The sequence below is a fragment of the Condylura cristata genome, unplaced genomic scaffold (genome assembly GCF_000260355.1).
Source record: "Condylura cristata isolate star-nosed mole 26May11 unplaced genomic scaffold, ConCri1.0 scaffold00021, whole genome shotgun sequence".
In the NCBI taxonomy this organism is placed as follows: Eukaryota; Metazoa; Chordata; class Mammalia; order Eulipotyphla; family Talpidae; genus Condylura; species Condylura cristata.
In genome coordinates, this window is record NW_004567122.1 from 20310384 (window position 1) to 20329779 (window position 19396).

Genomic DNA, 19396 nt, shown 5'->3' on the forward strand with positions numbered 1-19396 from the left:
GGCAGGCGGCAGGCGGGAATCGAACTCATGCGGAAGTGGCCTCAGATTCTCAGTGCTGTGCTTTAACCCGCTGCGCCACCAGGGAGGGCCGAAAAACTTAACTTTTTTTTAATGTATTTGATTTAGAGGTATAGGATCGTTATCTTCAGGTGTGTTTCCAAACATACTAGCAAGGCATTGAAAGTTCTCCCCCGTAGTCCATTGTGCCCCCTCCCCACTTTACTCTCCTTCCTTTTTCTACCCCTCTGGTAACTTTAATTCTACAGTCAGAGTTTTAGGGTTTGTTTCTGGTTTGGCTTTATCTGTTTTATTTTCCTATATTCCACATACAGTGACACCACCTGTTATTTGCCTTTCTCTTTCTGTATTATTTAACTTAGCATAATACCCTCCCGTTCTATTCATGTTGTCACAAAATTCAAGAGTTTATCTTTTTTTTTTTGGTAGCTGAATAGTATTCCAGTGTGTGTGTGTGTGTGTGTGTGTGTGTGTGTGTGTGTGTGTGTGTATTACATGTTCCTGACTTGCTCATCTATCTTTGGAGACTTAGGTTGTTTCCATACCTTGACTATTGTAAACAATGCAAAAATCCCTTCATATGAGTGATTTTTCATTGTCAGTGTCTTTTGTGGTTTCATATGAATTTCAGTACTGTTTGTTCTGTTTCTTTAATGAATGATATGAAAACTTTAATGTGGATTGCATGAATCTGTATACTGCTTTGGGTAAGATGGCATTTTAACAATGTTAGTTTTTCCAATCCATGACTTAAGGATATCTTTCCTTTTCTTTATTTTCTATTTCTTCTAACAATATCTTATAGTTTCCATTGTCCTATAGTTAAATTTACTCTTAGTAAACTTTTTGATTTGATTGCAAATGAGGTTGTTTTCTTAATTTCTTCCCATCTAGTTCATTGTTTGTACCTAGAAATGCAACTTACTTTTGTATATTGATTTTCTAGCCTACTACTTTGCTGTATGACTTATTGTTTCAATTAATATTTTAATGGTGGCTTTAAGTTTTTCTATGTATATTATGTCATCTGCAAATACTGATAGTTTTACTTCTTTCCCAATTTGGAATTATTTTATATATTTCTCATACCTAATTGCTCTAGCTAGGACTTCCAAAACTATATTGGATAGCAGTAGTCAAAGTAGAAGTCGTTGTACCAAATAATAGTAAAAAGGCTTTCAGTTTTTCGTATTAGCTATGAGCTTATCATATATGGCCTTAAGATGTTGAAATATGTCCCATTTTCATTTTTTTTTGAGGGTGTTTAGCATAAATGGATGTTGGCTCTTATCAAATGCTTTCTCAGCATCTATTGATGTGATCATATGATTTTTACCTTTTCTTTTGTTGATGTGGTGAATAACATTGATTGGTTCTTGATCTCAAGCCATCTTAGTGTTCTTGGAATAAATCTCATTCTTCATGGTGTATGATCCTTTTAATGCATTATTGAATTTGGTATGTAAAAAAATTTAAGGACTTTCACATCAACATTCATTAGGCAAATTGACCTGCAATTTTCTTTTACTGTGGTGTCTGATTTTGGTATTAGGATCATGTTGGCCTCATAAACTTTGTGTTTCAAAGTTTCCTTCTCAATGGTTTGGAAGAGTTTGAGAAAGATAGGTATTAGTTCATCTTCAAAGGTAGTGAAACCATGAATCACTGGTGAAAGTGTTGTGTAGGGTGGGCTTGTGGCACTTGTTGATAGGCCAGACTGTCTGGGTGTAGAGACTTATGTATGCACAGTCGGAGGTCTGGCTTTTGGGGCACTTCATGGTAGCAGGTGGGGAGGAGGACAGTTCAACTTCACACTTCCTTCTTCATTGTGAGTCCTGCCTGCCAGTGCTTTAGTATGCATCTCTGCAGTTACATATGTGCTTCCATACTAATCAGCACTTCCTCAGGGTCACCAGCCAAACAGAGCACACAGCTTCCCACTCTACTGCAGTTTCCTACAGTTACCTCTGTCCACCCACCTTTTGTTATAGAGAACTGAATTTCCTCTGTGTCCTGTTGCAGTCAGTATTGGTTTTCAATGTCCAGGAGGGGCTCCCAAGTCATAGGATCTCTAAGTCTAGTGCCTGTCTATACCATCTTTGATTATCCTCCTGGGAGCAAAGCAGGAAACCTCTTCTGATGTCTTCTTCTCTTCTTTCCCATCTGTTATATTCTTGCTGTTGGAGAAAGAAGTTAAAATCAGGGAAGGCCAGAGAAAGACAGATTCTTTTTCCAGAAGTTTATAGTCTAGATGGAGTGGTAGGACTGGTTGTGTGAAAAGAAGACCATTAGTTCCAGCTATCTACAGGCATCAGATGAATATATATGGAAAGTTGGTTCTATCAGATTTTTATGCATTTTTAGTGAAAATATACAAGAGTATTTTTACTTATGTTCTGAACACATCATTAACTAGGTATGGTATAAAGAAATAAATTATAGCAAAAGGAGAAATAAGTTGACAGGAAGTTTATACAACAGTTTAAATGTCAAACAATTAGAAGTTTTACATGTTGACTCAAGGGAATCATTAAAGTAAATCAGACTTTTTAAATTAGCAGGATTGAAAAAGTATCATCATGAAAGAAACTATTTTCAACCTCTATAGATTCTTCAATTAATATAGTCTTCATGTGTAGTTTAAATCCATTAGCTTTTCTTTTTCCTCTTTAGGTTACATGATTAGAAACTTAAAAACCTTGAACAATTGATGGTAACATAGTTTATAAGAACTTCTAAGAAAGAAAAAACTCAATGTATTCAATTTGATTGTAGTCAACTTAATCATGAATGCACTCTGGTACCTGTAGTTTCCAGTATTTATGATAGTTAAGATATTGCTATTAAATTTATTAAAAGTTTTCAAGAATCCAGAAAATGTATTATAAAGGTAAATGTAAATAAATTTTGAATTTGAAAAAGGGAAAAGGTTAGTACAGTGTTATAATTGTAAATTTTATGGACCTGCAGAGTTCAGAATTTTTCTGATGCTATTTGTTGAGATGGATTGCTATACTCATACATACAGGCAGGCCCTAAGATTTGGGCATTTTAGTCTTGAGCATACAGTGTTTCAAAAAACTCCTTAGCACAGAAAAAAAACTGCCATCCTTCTTTTGTCCCTGACTTCTACATTTCCTTTGTTAACTCTACTGCCTGACTCCTAGCTATCCTGATGTTCTCTTTGCTGTTTTCAAATGTACGCACATGGCCGTCTCACTTTGCCCACAATGAGATGAATACCAGGTCTGCCAGAATCATGATCAAACATAGCCATGTATGAGCAGGGCCATTTAGTGAGAAAAAGGAAGACCAATGAAAACAAAACATTAAGTTTTTAAATGTTTTACAGGGTAACTATAAATTTAGCCATTGAGTGTGCCCATAGGTTCTCTTTAGAAATTATGTAACTTTTTTCCTTACTAAAACAAATAATTCTCTAGCAAAGCTCTCATTGCTTTTCTGTATAATCAGTAATATTGCTATCATTGTGTTTCAACTCTAAGATTACCCCTGTAGTTTATAGTTTAGCAATGAAATAGGGGCAATCTTGATTTTCCATTTCATATTGGGATAATTTTTCAAGATCCAGAATAAGTGATTTATATAGTCTAAGTTTCATTTTTCCTACAGGTCATTATTCATTCATTCTTAGTCAGTCAATTAGTAGTCAATATTATTGAGCCCTCTATTTGCGCCAAGAATATGTGGAGATGAACAAAACAGTGTGCTGTCTGGACATTAGGAGTTAAACAGCTAGTGGGGAGATGAGTAAGAAAATGGTGAATAAACAGTTATTACTGTGAGAAAGCATACATCATCTACTCTTAGGATGCTCCATGGATTATGGAGCAAAGAAGGATGTGAAGATTGACCTAGGAGCTCTTCTTAGAGGACCTAACCTTTGACAACTAAAGAATAATGAGAATTAAGTTGACCAGAAAATTAAAACCAGTCCAAAAAGAAGGAACAGCATGGGCAAAGATAGTGGAGTGAGAACATTTGGGAAAATTCAAGTAGGAAGGATTGTTCAAGTGATATATAGATGTGAGAACCTGCTAGGTGATAACATTGGACTCAGATCATCTTGAGTGAATGAGGGCCTGGTTGACTTTACCACAATTGCAAACTCATCAAACCTTAAAAAAAAAAATGCAATGCTCTGATTTGTGTTTTGGAAGAATTGGTGTGATGTGGAGGTTGAATTGGAAGTTGATAAGCAAAATATCCAAATTTATGATACTGAAGAGCTAGACAATCGTTTTAAGCCTTGCTATCAGTGAAATCTTTATAGTAAAAAATCAAACCAAATGGCCAATTCCACTTAACTGGTTATTACTGTGTTTGAATGAGGAATAAAACTACATTAACAATAAATGATAAAGGCAGCTATTTCTCAAAACTTTATTTCATATTCTAATGTTAAAATAAAATTTGAAGACATAATGACTTTTTCTGGACTAGCCAACCAAAAAAAATTGACCATTTCTTCATTCCTGACAGTTTTTGCTAAAATATAAAAGTGATCGGCAGTTTCAAATAAGGCACTAGACCAGGTAGGTACGACAGGCATCACTGGCTGAAAATAAATTTAAAAGTACTTTGGAAAGAAGATGAAATAGCCAAATGGTATATATTTTTTATAGATTAAGAGATGAGCTCTTGAGGTCTCCTACAAAAATTTTGCTACTGGAAGAGTTACTTAGGCCCCCAAAATAATAAAGAGTAAATTAATAAAACCATTTCCAGAAAGTAGTGAAAGCGTAATTGGCTAAGAATTAGAGGAAAGACTATTTTTCCCACAGCAGTTGTAAAAATCTAAAAGCAGGTGTGTTTTAAGATATATAAGATATGCACAATTGATTTGTGACACATAAAAATTAATTCCTGAGGCCCTCCCTGGTGGTGCAGTGGAATAAGCACAGCACTGAGAAGCTAAAGCCACTTCCGCATGAGTTCGATTCCCGCTTGCCCCGGAGGTGACCACATGGCATGGCAGACCTCTCCTGACCCTGACCCGCCTGCTGCTACCCTCAGCAGTGTATTTCGTCAGTCTGCTTGTTCTGCTCCCAACTCTGTCTCTGGTGAAGCCTCTCGCCGCCCCTGAGCCTCTGGCCTCTACCCCAGTTCTGTATGAACAAATAAATACATCTTTAAAAAACAAAAAATTAATTCCGGAAATACCCCTGCTTTGAAATGTACTTATTTTCAACAGATGTTTGTCCATCTTGATAGAGAAATATGAGATCCATACCTTTTTTCTTCAAATTAGTTTTTCTTTTCTTAAAGCCTTTTTTCAAGTGTACTTGTTTGAATTCTTCTCTATACATTTTACTCTTTACATTCATTTATTCATTCATTTTCCATCCTCTCTACTAGGCACTGTTTTAGGTATCAGGGATAACCCATAGGGAATCAAAGATGCATCACTCCACTGAGAAAATCTGGAGACATTCATTTGCTTTTCATCAACTCCTTTGTCACATTAGTAAAACTTGAATGAAGCCAGTGTCTAATCTAGTCCTTTGATGTACAGATAGGCATAACTTACTGCAAATACCTTATTCTTGGTATGGACAGAAGCATTCATAAGTTGTTTTATTAAAGTCTCTGACCTTTTCATCAATATTTTAGAGTTAAACTTTTAGCAGCACCTTAGGGACTATAATCTGCATATTTATATTCTATTAAGACTGGGAGAGACCACAGGACAAAAATAGAATCATGTCTTTATTCTCTGTGTGTGTAGCAATTCACAATACTGTGTAAGACTAAATGAAGAGATCTTGAGTGTTGGCCAAATGTAAATTTATTTATCAAGTAACTTTGTGACTTGTAGCAACTACTTCATTTTTATGGACCACAGTATCATCATCTAAAAAAATTAAGCTATTGGACCAATTTCTTGCTAAAAGATATTTTCACCCAGAAGTTGATGTATCTAAGCATTTTGGAGGTTTATAAGACTGGCAAATGGCAAAATGACTTTCCTACAATGCTTGCCACTGTCTGATATTTTTCAAGGGAAAATAAAGCAGAGAGAGAGAATGAGTAGCTGTGAGCAAAGATTGACACCCCACCAGATTAGAATTTACCCCAGGCACTCTACCTTCCTGTCACCAAGGCATTCAGATCCGGGATTTCTCTAAAAATGGCAGAGAAGGATGAGTCAGGAAATGTAGGAAAATCAGAAGAGTTATGGATAATGTTAATGAAGGAAGTAGAATGGAGAATGGCTCCTAATTTTCCAGTCAATATGAGATTGTTCTCGAACTATTATTCAGGGTCAACGAAGGTCACACTCTGAATAAAAGATCTGTCTCAATACCACAGGAAGTAGTGTTGCTAATTCAGCATGTGGCACTTTATCTACTTAAACAAAGGCTTATTTTAGGAGTCATAAAATTGGGGGTTGGGTTGTGGTTTCTTATATTTGCACATATATCCCATTGGTGTGGAAGTAGAGGTGGGAAGGAAGTCTATGAAGGCTCTTTTCCCTTAATATCCTGGCCAAATGCAACTTTGAATAATTACATTCTTCTGCCTACTTATACTTCCTCAGCAGTTTCCTTACATTTTGTCTCAAATCATCAAAGATTCTGAGCATATGTACTTAAAACCCACATAAACATAAAAGTGTTCAGACTTTTGTGGTAATATCTGTGGTCACTCTGCAACCTGGTTTGGGTTAGTGGTTCGGAACTGAGTAACCCTGGGAAGAATGGTAGCTGAGCCCCAGTTTCAATTCACTGATTATTTGAAACATCTGTAAAGTATGAATGTAAAAATACCCTATGTACTTGCTAATTCAGATTCTTAGTGTTGACTAGGGAGTATCTCAGTTACTTGAAGAATGTAACTTTTAATAAATTTGCATTTCAAAAAGCATTTATTGCTCCAAAACACAGTTGGGTGTTATTTTAAAAGACTGAATATTTTACCTGTTTGAGAGGTGCTTTGATTGGAGTTAAGAGACTTGAATTTCCGGGCTATAGTGTTAGACCACCTATAAACTGGCTGTGTGATTATGTTTAAGTCATCTTAACTTGGAGTTTCAAATATTTCATCCTTTAAAAAGAAAACATTTTGATTGGACCCAAAAGCTCCATGGAACCCAGGGTATTGTGTAGTGTTTTGGAATATTTTGGGAGTTGAGCAAATGTTAAAATTATATGTCCTTTTATGAAGTATTCAAAAGTGAGTGAAGTATTCAAAAAATATCTCTCTCTGGTTGTTTGTGTGTGCCTTACAGAATCTGGATAGATACAGTTGACTGGAAATTTTTATAAAATTTTGGTTCCATAGAAATTATTTTCTTTCCAAGGTCTTTGTTTCTCTTGGGGATTTAGTTTCTTAAGAAATGACTTTTGAGTAAAAGAAAGTTTGATTTAGAGTGTTCAGCTGTGCTGTAGTGATGGAGATCTCAGTGACTGAAGGATAGTTCAATGACCCAGAGCTAGAAGCAGGTAACACATTGTGTACCCCCTGTCATGCCAGTGACAGGGGCAGAATGAACTGTTGTCATTTTTCCCACTGTAGCAACATGTACCATTGAAGAGGACCTTCCCAGAGAGGGGACATGGAAGTTCTTAGGCTTCTCATTATTGCCCCTGTTCTCTCCTCACCCATGTTTAAGGAACCCCCTAAGATTTTGGTTCTGATGCACATCAGGGAATTATCTTTTCCTCTTTTTCTCTATTATAATTTGACTTTTCCTTTCTAAAGGACATTTTCTTCTTTTGTCATTTATATATTCTGTTACAATTAGTTATTATTTTTGCATTGGCCATATTATATCAGGGGATTAGCCAAACTTGAAATGTTTTATCTTCTTCAAACATAGTTATTGGCAGAAAGAAGAAAGAAAGAAAGAAAGAAAGCAACAAGTCTTCCTTTCTTGCTGGGTTGATAAGTTCCATTCTCCAGTTCATTTTTGTCAAATCCATTATTTATTGGATTGCCTGAGGTCTCATAGGTACTGAGAAATATTAAACCATGATGTTCAAAGCCATTCTTATGCTGGCTCTAAAATTTGTTTCCCATTCTTGCTTTTACACTTTGTGCTCAAAGTGTTACAGGGCAACCCAATGTGAACTGGGTTGCCTGTCTGTGGATCCTCACCTGTGCACTTAAAGTTCAGTTGTACTGCAGGCACACACAAAAAGGTCAATATGGATTTATTTACAAAGGAGAAAGGAAAAGATACAACCCAGGGAAAGAGAGAAAGAGATAGATAGATAGATACAAGTTAATTAGAATATCCTACCAGTTCCACTGACTTGAAACTCCAATAACACACTTCGCTCATCAAGAGCCAAGCGACCAGCCACCAACCACGCTGTCCAGAGCGAGAGCGCGTGTCACATGGCTTCCTTATACATCCCCAAAAGCCCCAGAATGCCTGCTTAGCTCCGCCCTTGGGTCCTGCCATTCTCTCTGTGGTATTGCCCAATGTTGTACTTTACTGGAGTAGAGAGTGGAGCCCACAAAACTGAAGTAGGGGGTGGAGTCCACAAGACTCTGCAGAGTTCCTTCAGGACATCCTTTCCCCCTAACACAAGTAACCTTGACCATTTGCCTTTCCCTCTGGTGAATTTTTTTCTGTCCTTTGGGACCCGCTCTGCCACCTCCTGGGGAGCAGAACAGATGGATCTACTGAAATATACTGCTAAGAGAAGCAGCAGGGTGAGACAGGAGAAATCTGTGCCACCATGTGGGCTGGCTCTCCGGCTGGGCTTGAACTCAGGTCACAGTAGCTAGTGAAAACTTGTTAGCACTGAACTTTCAACCCCCACACCACCAGGAGGCCCTAGGTTATAAACTCTTTGAGGGGAAACATGACTGTCATAAATATTTGCTGAGAGGAAGAACAAACATTTGTTCTATAGCAAATGCTGACAACTTTTAATGTGAATTTTAAAAATAATTCTCTCTCTGGTGGCACAGTGGGTAAAGCAAAGCAATATGAAGCAATCTGCAGCCACTGTTGCACCAGTTTGATCCATGGCAAGGGAAGTGACCTCCATGGCACAGTAGACCTCTCCTGTCCTGCCTGCTGCTCCCCTCAGCAGTATATTTCAGTCAAGTTGATTTCCAGTGGGCTGTTTGAATGCCCTAATGATTTGTAGTGACTTCTTACTGAATGATTATCCAACAGGCAAGATGGAAACTACAGTGACTTTGATGATCTATATTTGGAAGTTAAATCCTGTCATTTCTGCAATTATACAGTTCTACTCATTGTGGGAAGGGCTTACACGAAACAGGGATCACTGGAGAGTGATTACAACAATAGGGCATAATTAGGGATGCCAAAGCTGATTGTTGGAAAAAAAAGAAAATAAATTTAATAAAAGGGAGAAGAGGGGTTTTATTTTTATGTTTTTAGTGGCTAGATCAAGAAAATTAGGAATTTTTTTTTATTATTTTTTTTTTATTTTTTTTTTAAGATTTATTTATTTGTTCATACAGAACTGGGGTACAGGCCAGAGGCTCAGGGGCGGTGAGAGGCTTCACCAGAGACAGAGTGGGGAGCAGAACAGGCAGATCGACAAAGTACACTGCTGAGGGGAGCAGCGGGCGGGTCAGGAGAGGTCTGCCACGCCATGTGGTCACCTCCGGGGCAGGCGGGATTCGAACTCATGCGGAAGCAGCTTTAGATTCTCAGTGCTATGCTTTAACCTGCTGCGCCACCAGGGAGGGCCGAAAATTAGGAATTTTTGGTTGAGAAGAACAGGGGGAAAGATAGGAGGTATATTAAATCATGAGAAGATTAAAATAGACATGATAATACTCACCATATTGTGGAATGAAAAGTAGTTTTTGAAGTTTCTTTTTCTTAAAAAAAGAGAGAGAAAGATGTATTTTTTTTTTTAAATTAGGTGATACTCAGACTGAGCTGGGAAAATATAACAAATTCAGAGTGATTTAAACTCCAAATGGCTATTCTTGCTCTCAACTCTGTTATATCATTTCTTCCTATACTGACAATTTTTTTTTTTTTTTGGCATTTATGTTTCCCATTCTTAACATTTCATAGGCTACCACCCCCGGACAGGCAGTTCCACCCCACACCTGAATCACTAACTCTGCCTACTCTCTATGCCTCCAGTCTCTGTTCCCTTGGTTACATTTTACATACATATTCCTTCTGTCAATCTCTAAAACATCTCTTTCATCAAATAATCCACCCTGCTCAAAGACTTCAACTTTTTCCTGTCTCAGGACAGGATAAAATCATTAGTCCTTAGCCTGATGCCAAAAGCTCTTCACTATGAGCTCAACATATCTTTATCTTTTCAGCACTGTTTCTTACAATCCTTCCCCAAAACCACATGCTCACAATCCCAAGGACTGGCTCTTTGCCTCATGTATCCTCCTCATGGTTTTCATTTTCTCAGAGGCTTCCTTTTGTTTAGCTGCAATTCTAAGGACAGATTATAGATGTAGTAGTCATCAACAAAATTTGTTCAAATCTCTACTCTCCAAATTGTCTGATTTCAGGCAAAATATAATATCACTGTCCATGAGATTACACTCAGTGACTTCTAGTTCCTTTTTTTTTAAATCTTCACTTTATGTTTGACCACCTTTGCTGCTAACAGTGTTTGATTACCCCATTCTTTTAAAACTCTGGTAATTTATTTCTACAATGACCCATTGGTAAGTAGTCATATTTTATTTATGGTTTTCCTGTAGTAGATTTTAAACTGTTGAATGCAGAGACCATACCATGTTCTCCACAACTACATGCACTCAGAACTTCACTGAGTATATTTTATGGACTTCTTCTAAATATTGTAGGTAACAGATTCAGAGAGATGTTGTAGAGTACTTCAGTTGATGGCAAACTGGTGACAATGGTCTCCCCCAAACCCTGTAAATCCATTTAATAATGGTGGGGTTTGACTAGTTAAGTAGGTGAGGCTGTACCTCTGTGTTCCCATGGCCAATTCTGGACTTAAGCATGGTGCATAATGCAGTATTGAAATGGCCCATTTGTGGCTGTTCACTGTATGGACCAGTAAACTTGGTGCATCCTCAGGGCTTTGCCCAGTTTTTGTTTGATATGAAGTACCCTTTGAATGTTACTAAATATTTAGGGCTCTTTGCTTGGATGTTTATAAAACCATTATAAGTTTGTGAAAATAGAATGAAAGAGTTTTTGTTCTTTTATTAATGTTAATAGCCATACTCATTTAATGTCTGTAGTTAGACATTTCCAAAGAACACTGTGTGACTGCTGTTTAATTTAACTAAGACAATACCTTTATCATGACAAAGGCAAAATGACTTGAAGTTCCTTAGACAAAAAATATATATGTCACTTTTACTACTTCAAATGCACATTTATCCCTGGGTAAAGTAGTATATGACTAGCTTTGGACAAAGAAAATAGAAATCATAGCATTGTTTCAATGATTCCTTTTATTAGCAAAGTAGTGTTTTCATATAAGTCCTCAACTGATGATGTTCTCCGGGCAACCAGCAAGCATTTCGATCTCAACATTTTAAATACCTAAAGCAGAACCTTGATACCTAGAGCTCCTAGGCTCTGAGCTCTAGGAAGGACATGGTACATTCCCTTCAGCTCTACCTGAGTGGCCTTCCTGAGTAAGTCAAGGGAAAGCAAGTACATCCCTTTTAGATAATATGATGGTGTTATAAAGTGAAATAGGCAACTTTCTTTCTTTTTTTTTTTTTTAAGATTTATTTATTTATGCACACAGAACTGGGATACAGGCCAGAGGTGCAGGGGCGATGAGAGGATTCACCTGAGACAGAGTGGGGAGCAGAACAGGCAGACTGATGAAGTACACTGCTGAGGGGAGCAGCGGGGGGGTCAGGAGAGGTCTGCCACACCATATGGGTCAGGGATCAAACTCATGCTGCAGTGGCTTTAACTTCTTAGTGCTGTGCTTTAACCTGCTGCACCACCAGGGAGGGCCCAAAATAGGCAACTCTTGATATCTAAAGGGGAAATATTGTGAAAATGCTCTTACTCTTTTTTTTTTTAGTAGAATTATTATTAGTGGAATAATTAACGTATTAGTTCTGGTATGTAACATAGATATTATTAACTTTCAATAAAATAACAGTAAGGATAGGAGGCAAGCTAAAATATGTCTACTTAGAAATAGTAAAGAAATGCAATTTTGGGTGCCCAGATTTAGGCAGAAGCTTAAAACATGTCTCAAGGAGGGATCAAGGTTGGGGGTTCTTAAGGAAAAAGAAGAATGAGGTAGTGGGTGGTGAGGTAATGGATGATGTAATGGTCAGATAAAGGAGTCACAGACACTTTTATCAATCCTGTCCTTGCTGGTGATATTGCCTTGATCAAAGGTTAGATCTAGTTTAAAGACACAGTAAGGGGTTTATTTTCTTCAGTGACTTCTTCCTGCCTTATTTAAATATGGCTCCAGTGTGTTATTAGTTATCATTACTTTTCATAGTATATATCATTTGATGATCTTTGCAATAAGTCTACTTGATATCCATCACAACTACTTTTTTTTTCCTGGTGATATGATCATTTCAAATCCTCTCTCATAGCAACTTTGAAGTATAATACAGTGTTACTAACTTCAGTCACACTGTTGTACATTGTATCTCTAGGATTTTCTTATTTTGGAACTAGAAGTATGTACCTTATGACTACCTTTGCCCATTTTATCCCTCCCATGCCCTGACTTTTAGCAACCACCAATATGTTCTCTATATGTATTAACTTTTAAAAATGTCCTTATATATCATCGAGAGCACTCATTTGTCTTTCTCTTATTTCACTTAGCATAACGTCCTCAAGGTCAATCCACATTGCAGCAAATTTTCTATTTCCTCCATTTTTATGATAAAATAATATCCTAATGCATGTGGTATATGCCACATTTTCTTTATCCATTCATCCATCAGCAGACACCTGCATGTTTGCATATCTTGGCTATTATAAATAATACTTCAGTGAGCATGAATTAGTGTTCTCATTTCCTTCAGACAAATACCTAAAATTGGAGTTACTGGGTTATATTTTAAGAATGGTTTATTTTTAATATTTTAAGGAATCTTTATAATATTTCCATAGTGGGTGCACCTACAGTGCATATAGGTTTTGAAATATGGCTATTCTTAATATAGAAAATAATCTTCATTTAAGGAGGTGTGAAAGGATTTTAGGAGTAAGAATGAGCCTGAGAACAAATTGGGTGAGGACACTCAAGTTTTATCTGTGAGTGTATACTTAGAGATTCTCAGAAGGGAATAGATTTCATAGATAGAATTGTTGGAATCATTTATTCCTCTGTTGTTGGAAAAATAAATTGCTAATTTAGTCAACATCCCATTGTTTATTTCTTCTAACACATCGATAAAGAAACTGCTCCCTATCATAGAATCCAGACTCATCCCTTGCAAGGATTTTATTCAACCTGACTATTTCTGAGGTTTTGTGATAAAGTAAGCAAAGTCATCCTTTCTAGTGGAGCTCAGAACCCATAGCAGCAAGAGTTAACTTTGCCTGCTGTGTTTCCTCTTTCTAATGGGAGCACTTTAGCAATGCTAATCAGGTGTACTGATTTTCTGTTTTGATTTTTCCATAATAATTAAGTGAATGATATGAAATGCAATCAAGTTTGGCACTAGGGGGTTCATGCAAATGACTTCTTTTTTTTACATTTAAAATTTTGTTAAATGGAACCTTAAGGAAAATTATTTGAAGAGGACTTCTGGTGGGGTGGGGGTAGTTTAACCCCCAATTTAGAGATTTGAATATATTCAAAATGTCAATTTTAATGTGGCAAATCACCACTATAGCTTTTCAAATGAAATAATGCTATTTTTAAAAATTGCATTTTGTTTTCACATATACTCTAAAGTGGCAGATTATAGTCTAAGACTAGATGACACAATTTAAAGCAGAGAAATCAAGAAGAAAAATATATTGAGCTTTCTGCCCTCTGGGTGGAAGAAGCAAAAAAGGTACTAATATCTACTCATCAAAACCTACAGAAGAAACCAATAAAATTGTGAAAATGTACATGTTGTATCCTATGCACCTATTTGGATTGCCTTTATAGAACAAAAGGAAGGACAGTATGTATTTCTGAATATATTAAAATGTTGCTTTTCTGTAGTACCTTATAACTGATGACATATTTTTGAAATATCTTCTCCCCCTACGATATATAACACCAATGCCACACAACTTCTCAATGCAGTTTGATTTTTCTGCATGCCAAATTTCAAAAGCAATAAGAAAATAACCACATTCCTGTTTTTTAAAAAAAATTTCCTTACAATGTGCATAGAGAGGTTAAGTCTTAACAGGCAAAGCAACAGTACAAAACAAGAAAGAATACCAGAAGACTAGTGTTAAATTATTTATATTAAAAAGAATACACAACTGCTTTCTATTTCTCAGCAGTTTGATTCATTGCTTATAGCAACTTCTTTATTTTTAAATTTATTTATGCATACAGAACTGGAGTACAGGCTAGATGTGCAGGGGCAGTGAGGGGATTCACCAGAGACAGAGTAGGGAGTAGAACAGGTAGAATGACAAAGTACACAGCTGAGGGGAGCAGCAGACGGGGTCAGGAGAGGTCTGCTGGGCCATATGGATCACCTGTGAGGCTGGGATCGAACTCATGCTGAAGTGGCTTTAGCTTCTTAGTGCTGTACTTTAACTGGCTGCGCCACTAGGGAAGACCCTTTACTTTCTACTGTCACTATGTACCCTGTACTACATCACCATTATTTTGGGATGAAGTTCATATAACTTTCAATGGCTTGTAAAACTCGTTATGATATGCTCCCTACCTCTTTCTCCAACTGAATTAATTTGAGCTCCCTAAATGTTCTCACCCTCCCTCATTTCTGGTTCCCTCTGCCTCTTCTGTCTTTTATTTCCTTTGCCCACCCACTTGTTTTCCAGGCTTCTGAATATATCAATTTTTCCATTATGGTTTTTATTCTCAATAATACCAGGTTCATTTCCTCTAACCCTAACCTTCCAAAAGTTTTACACTAGTTTCTATACACCTGTGCAGAAACACCAATAAGATAGCTGGTTTCATTTCTATTCAGCAGATGAGAGAAACAAAAACTAGTAGTAATAAGGAATATGTCATTATTGCTAAATTATGAGCATCTTAATGGGAAGGGACAGGAACTAGCTCGGTATTTTTTATCCAATTTTTGCATGGTGCCCAGGATAGAGTGGGCATTCAGTGAGCACTGAATGAATTATTGAATGAATCTCAGTTTGAACCTAAGGTGCCTCTTGCTTGAGTCAATGGAGCCTCTGTTTCATCATTTATCCTCTCAGACAAATGAGGCCAGATTCCTCTGTGAGCCTTCTTCTTCCAGAAGGGAAATATGCCTGGTGAGAGAATCTGGAAGCCTGTATTGCTCTGAGTTGTTCGGGTAGATTCCTTTAATGTTGGCTGGCATGGATGAGAAGGGCTTTTGTTGTGGCAGCAATTAATGATGATTTGCACATTTTAGTAATTTACAAAATGTGGCCACCCTGCACAACATAAGAAATACCTCTCTCTCCTGGACCATGAAATCTGGTGCTACATCTATTTAAATACATGACTTGTTATGCATGTTTCAGCCTTAGTGACAACTGGTACCAAGTGGTTGCTGGATTGAATAGAATTCTGTCTCGGTCATTTTAATGCATCTATAATGTGGATTTCTTTCCTCCCCTTGTAGGTTGCTCTTCAGGAGAAAAAATGGTTATTTCTTTGAACTCATGCCTGGGCTTTATCTGTTTACTGTTCTTCCACTGGATCAGAACAACATCACCCTTGAATCTTGAAGATCCTAATGTGTGTAGCCACTGGGAAAGGTAATCATTTTTAAAATAATCTGAGAAATAATTTCTGATAAGTTCCTTAATACGCTATCACTATTGGTCTGATGTATAAAATTAGAATTTGAGAGGAGATTGTGGAATTACTTTTATGTAAAAGTCATTACTTTTATGTAATAAATTGGATAGTTATTGTTCACTTTGGTCTGATAGAATATTATATGAAAAAATGATGTATTGCTTCTAACACAGGTGCAGTTGTAAAGTTCAGAGAAAACATTAATAGCAGAACTAAAGTATTTCAGAGAAATGCCTTCTTTTTGTTCAGAATTGATTTGTAATAATCAACTGGACTTCTACAAGGGAACCCGTAGGTGAAAAGTGGAAGCCAGAATGGAATAACGTACTAAAGTGTTGCGATGTATGGCTTTAAAAAAAATGTCCTGGTGATGGCCTGGAAAAGGAGACATAATTTCTGGAGGAACTAGCAAGACTATGTGGAGGAAATGTCATTTGAGGTGTTCTCAATGAATGGCATAATATGAGTGAATGACGGTGATTGTGGAAGGTTCTAGGAATGGAAGGCAACTTGACACCAGTGACCCCCTGACCATGAAGGGCATGCTCATCCAGACAGTGCAGTACAGTCTGGGAGGAGGGCAGGATTGACTGGATTCTATGAAAGCAGACAATGAAATGTCCGAATATGGATAATTTGTATGGGAAATACAGAGGAAATATACTATAATGGGTCATTCTCATGGGTGTCATAGTAACTATTATAACACAAGTTAGCACAAACTTTGCAGTAATATTGCAGTATAATAAAATGCAGTGTACACTGCTTTAATGTGCAACTTACATTCTGTAGTAAGTATTTTTATTCCAAAAATAACATTGCCAACCAAGTTTTTCAAATAAATGGAAGTTGTCAAGTACTGGAGAGTAAAATGTATTTTTATTAGCTGTAAGTGCAGTTATATCAAACGCTGTTTGTTTATTTTTCCTATCATCCTCAGAATCACAAGTAGTATATCAGAGTATACATTTTAATCACTGTTGTCACCCAATGGTTAAAAGAAAAAGAAAGCTCAAGAGTCTTTCAAGCACAGCAACTCTATTATCCAGGAAAACACTGGTCCTTCACACCCTGTGCTATTTTTAGTGATGCCTCATACCCACCCTCCCTGGTAGTATTATGATCAGAGTAACAAAAACATATTTCCCTAATCAATCAATGGGCTATATATCATTATGAAACTTTCAGCTGTAGATGATCTATGTGTCTATAATAAAGTTCGCTACACTTTGTTATTAAATATACAGAATTTAAGTAGAAAGGTCCTCCTATTTTTAATCTTCACAGCACCTCCTATAAAACATTACACCATCAAATTAAAGAATAAATATTTATTAAAGTAATAAAAATGAATCAACAAGTACATTAATGAGTTCATATTAAATTTAAAAAAGGGGCAGGCTATTGGTTGAATTTCTTGGAGGATGATAGCTTTGGCATGGGAGAAAAAAATCAAATTTGTAAGCTTCTGTGAAATAAGATTCAAAACCTCTTGGTGATGCATTTAAGGTAGAATGTGAAAGAGGCAAAAAATTGCTAAGAATTAGAAATTGCAGTCTAAAAAAGGTGAAGATGACATTGCACATAGGGAGAAATGAAAGGAAAAAGATTTGAGAAAGAAAAAATTAATGTAGTTTTGTCATATTGTTTATACAATGTATTTGAATGTTTAAGAAAATAAAATTGGGAATCCTTAACATGATGAGATGTGACAAGTTGAACACTATGAGGGAATGGCTATAAAGAGAAACAAATCCAATAATTCAAATAATTTAGCATCTACCCATTTTGTTCTGTTCCTTGTTTAGCATTTGACCAAACTCGCCAGCACATAATCACCTTGCTTTGTTCACCACTTATAATACCCACTTTCTAAAACACTGCCTTGATATGGTATATGCTCAATAAATAATTGTTGCATGAATAATCTCATCTTCTCATAGGAAATGAAATGACTTAATGTGGTCATGAGTAGGGAGGCTGCAGTGGAGGAAGAGAGAGAGAGAGAGACAAGGGACACATTAACAACCTGTAATATGATTCCATCGTTGCACAAATGGTTATAGTAACTTCTAAAATATTCAGTATTGGGGAAGGAAATTGAGCATGAAAACACAGAAAAATGCTGGAGATTTTTTTTTCTGACTATAATTTTCCTATGAACTGCTTGAAGAAAGATTGACAGCTATGATCTTGATAAATTTCCTTTATGAGGCCCGGTAACGATTCTTTAAGATAAGTAAAAGAATGGAATAGTTTTGACAAAATGGAGAAAGGAGTATAATTAAAATGATCAAATAAAGGTACAAGCAACAGGTTCTCCTGTACTTTCAAAAACTGAAATGCGGGTCCCTCCCTGGTGGCCCAATGAGTTAAAATGCAGCAATATGAAACCAGCCATAGCGCTTCCCAGAATTCGATCCGCTGCCAGGGAGGTGACCCACATGACTCAGCAGACCTCTCCTGTCTGGCCTGCGGCTCCCCTTAGTAGCATACTTCATCAATTGCCTGTTCTGCTCCCTACTCTGACTCTGGTGAATCCTTTCACTGCCCCTGCAGTGACCCCAGTTCTGTACCCATAAGTAAATCAATCTTTAAAAAAATTTTGAAACGGGCTTACGTTGAAACTGGGAAAGGGCGATTCGCTCCAAGGACAAAACTCCTGGTGGCTGGGCTGACTAGACCTCATTGTAGGCTTTCCTTGTGCTAAAGCCCATATGGACCGTGTTCTAAGGTATGGGATCTTCGTGGAGCCTTGTTTCTCAGAATGTGGGTAGTGGAGCTGCGTGAATTTTTTAATCTTCAAATGAAAGTATGCTTCATTTTTATGCAGCAATTGTGATTCTTAGAAACTGTGCATAAAGGAAAATGAAGCCATCGAAAATACACAAGAGATGCTTCTTATCAAAGAAATTCCTCACAATATTCTTTTGGAAAGTGAATATTTCCATACATTATCTGTTGTCTCTCCTCATGCCCTTTCCTTATTCTGTGAGTTCAAGTAGGTCCATTTAGTGGGGGTTTCTTCTAAAGAAGGGTACATGAAGAGGATTCATTCTCTGCCCAACCTCCTGAGGGAGTACCACAGAAGTGGTAGTAATTGAAGCAGCATTCCTGAAGTGAGCAGAGATTTAAAAAAAAAAAAAAAAAGAAAAGAAGATGTTTATTAACATATCTGATTAAAGTAACAAGATTATTTAGGCAGATAAAATGTAATTAACCACTTTGGAATATGCCCCAAGTGATGACTCTTTCTCTTCCCCTCTCTCCCCTCCCTTTGACCTTAAATTAAATCTTGTTGGAGTTCCTCCCTGGATAATTCTTAATAAGTTAAAATCACAGTGATGACATTTTTCAGTGTGTTTGAGAAGAATAAACAAACAAGCAAGAGAGAAAGAGTGTTGCATTGCAGTTGGGATCCAATTACTTTTATATCAGTTTGCAACTCACTGTTACCTTTAGAAGCCTGTGAATGTTCCAATAAC

General features: G+C 36.8%; 1 protein-coding gene across 2 annotated transcripts in view; it reads left to right on the forward strand.

The window, feature by feature from the left end:
* The window catches only part of MEGF10 (multiple EGF-like-domains 10), a 152109-nt gene that overhangs the window by 21968 nt on the left and 110745 nt on the right, over positions 1–19396 (forward strand). For both annotated transcript variants that reach the window (XM_012728045.1, XM_004686677.2), the window contains one exon: positions 15733–15868. In XM_012728045.1, the coding sequence (XP_012583499.1) occupies positions 15753–15868 (116 nt within the window). In that variant the 5' untranslated portion in view covers positions 15733–15752. The remainder of the gene's footprint in view (positions 1–15732; positions 15869–19396) is intronic.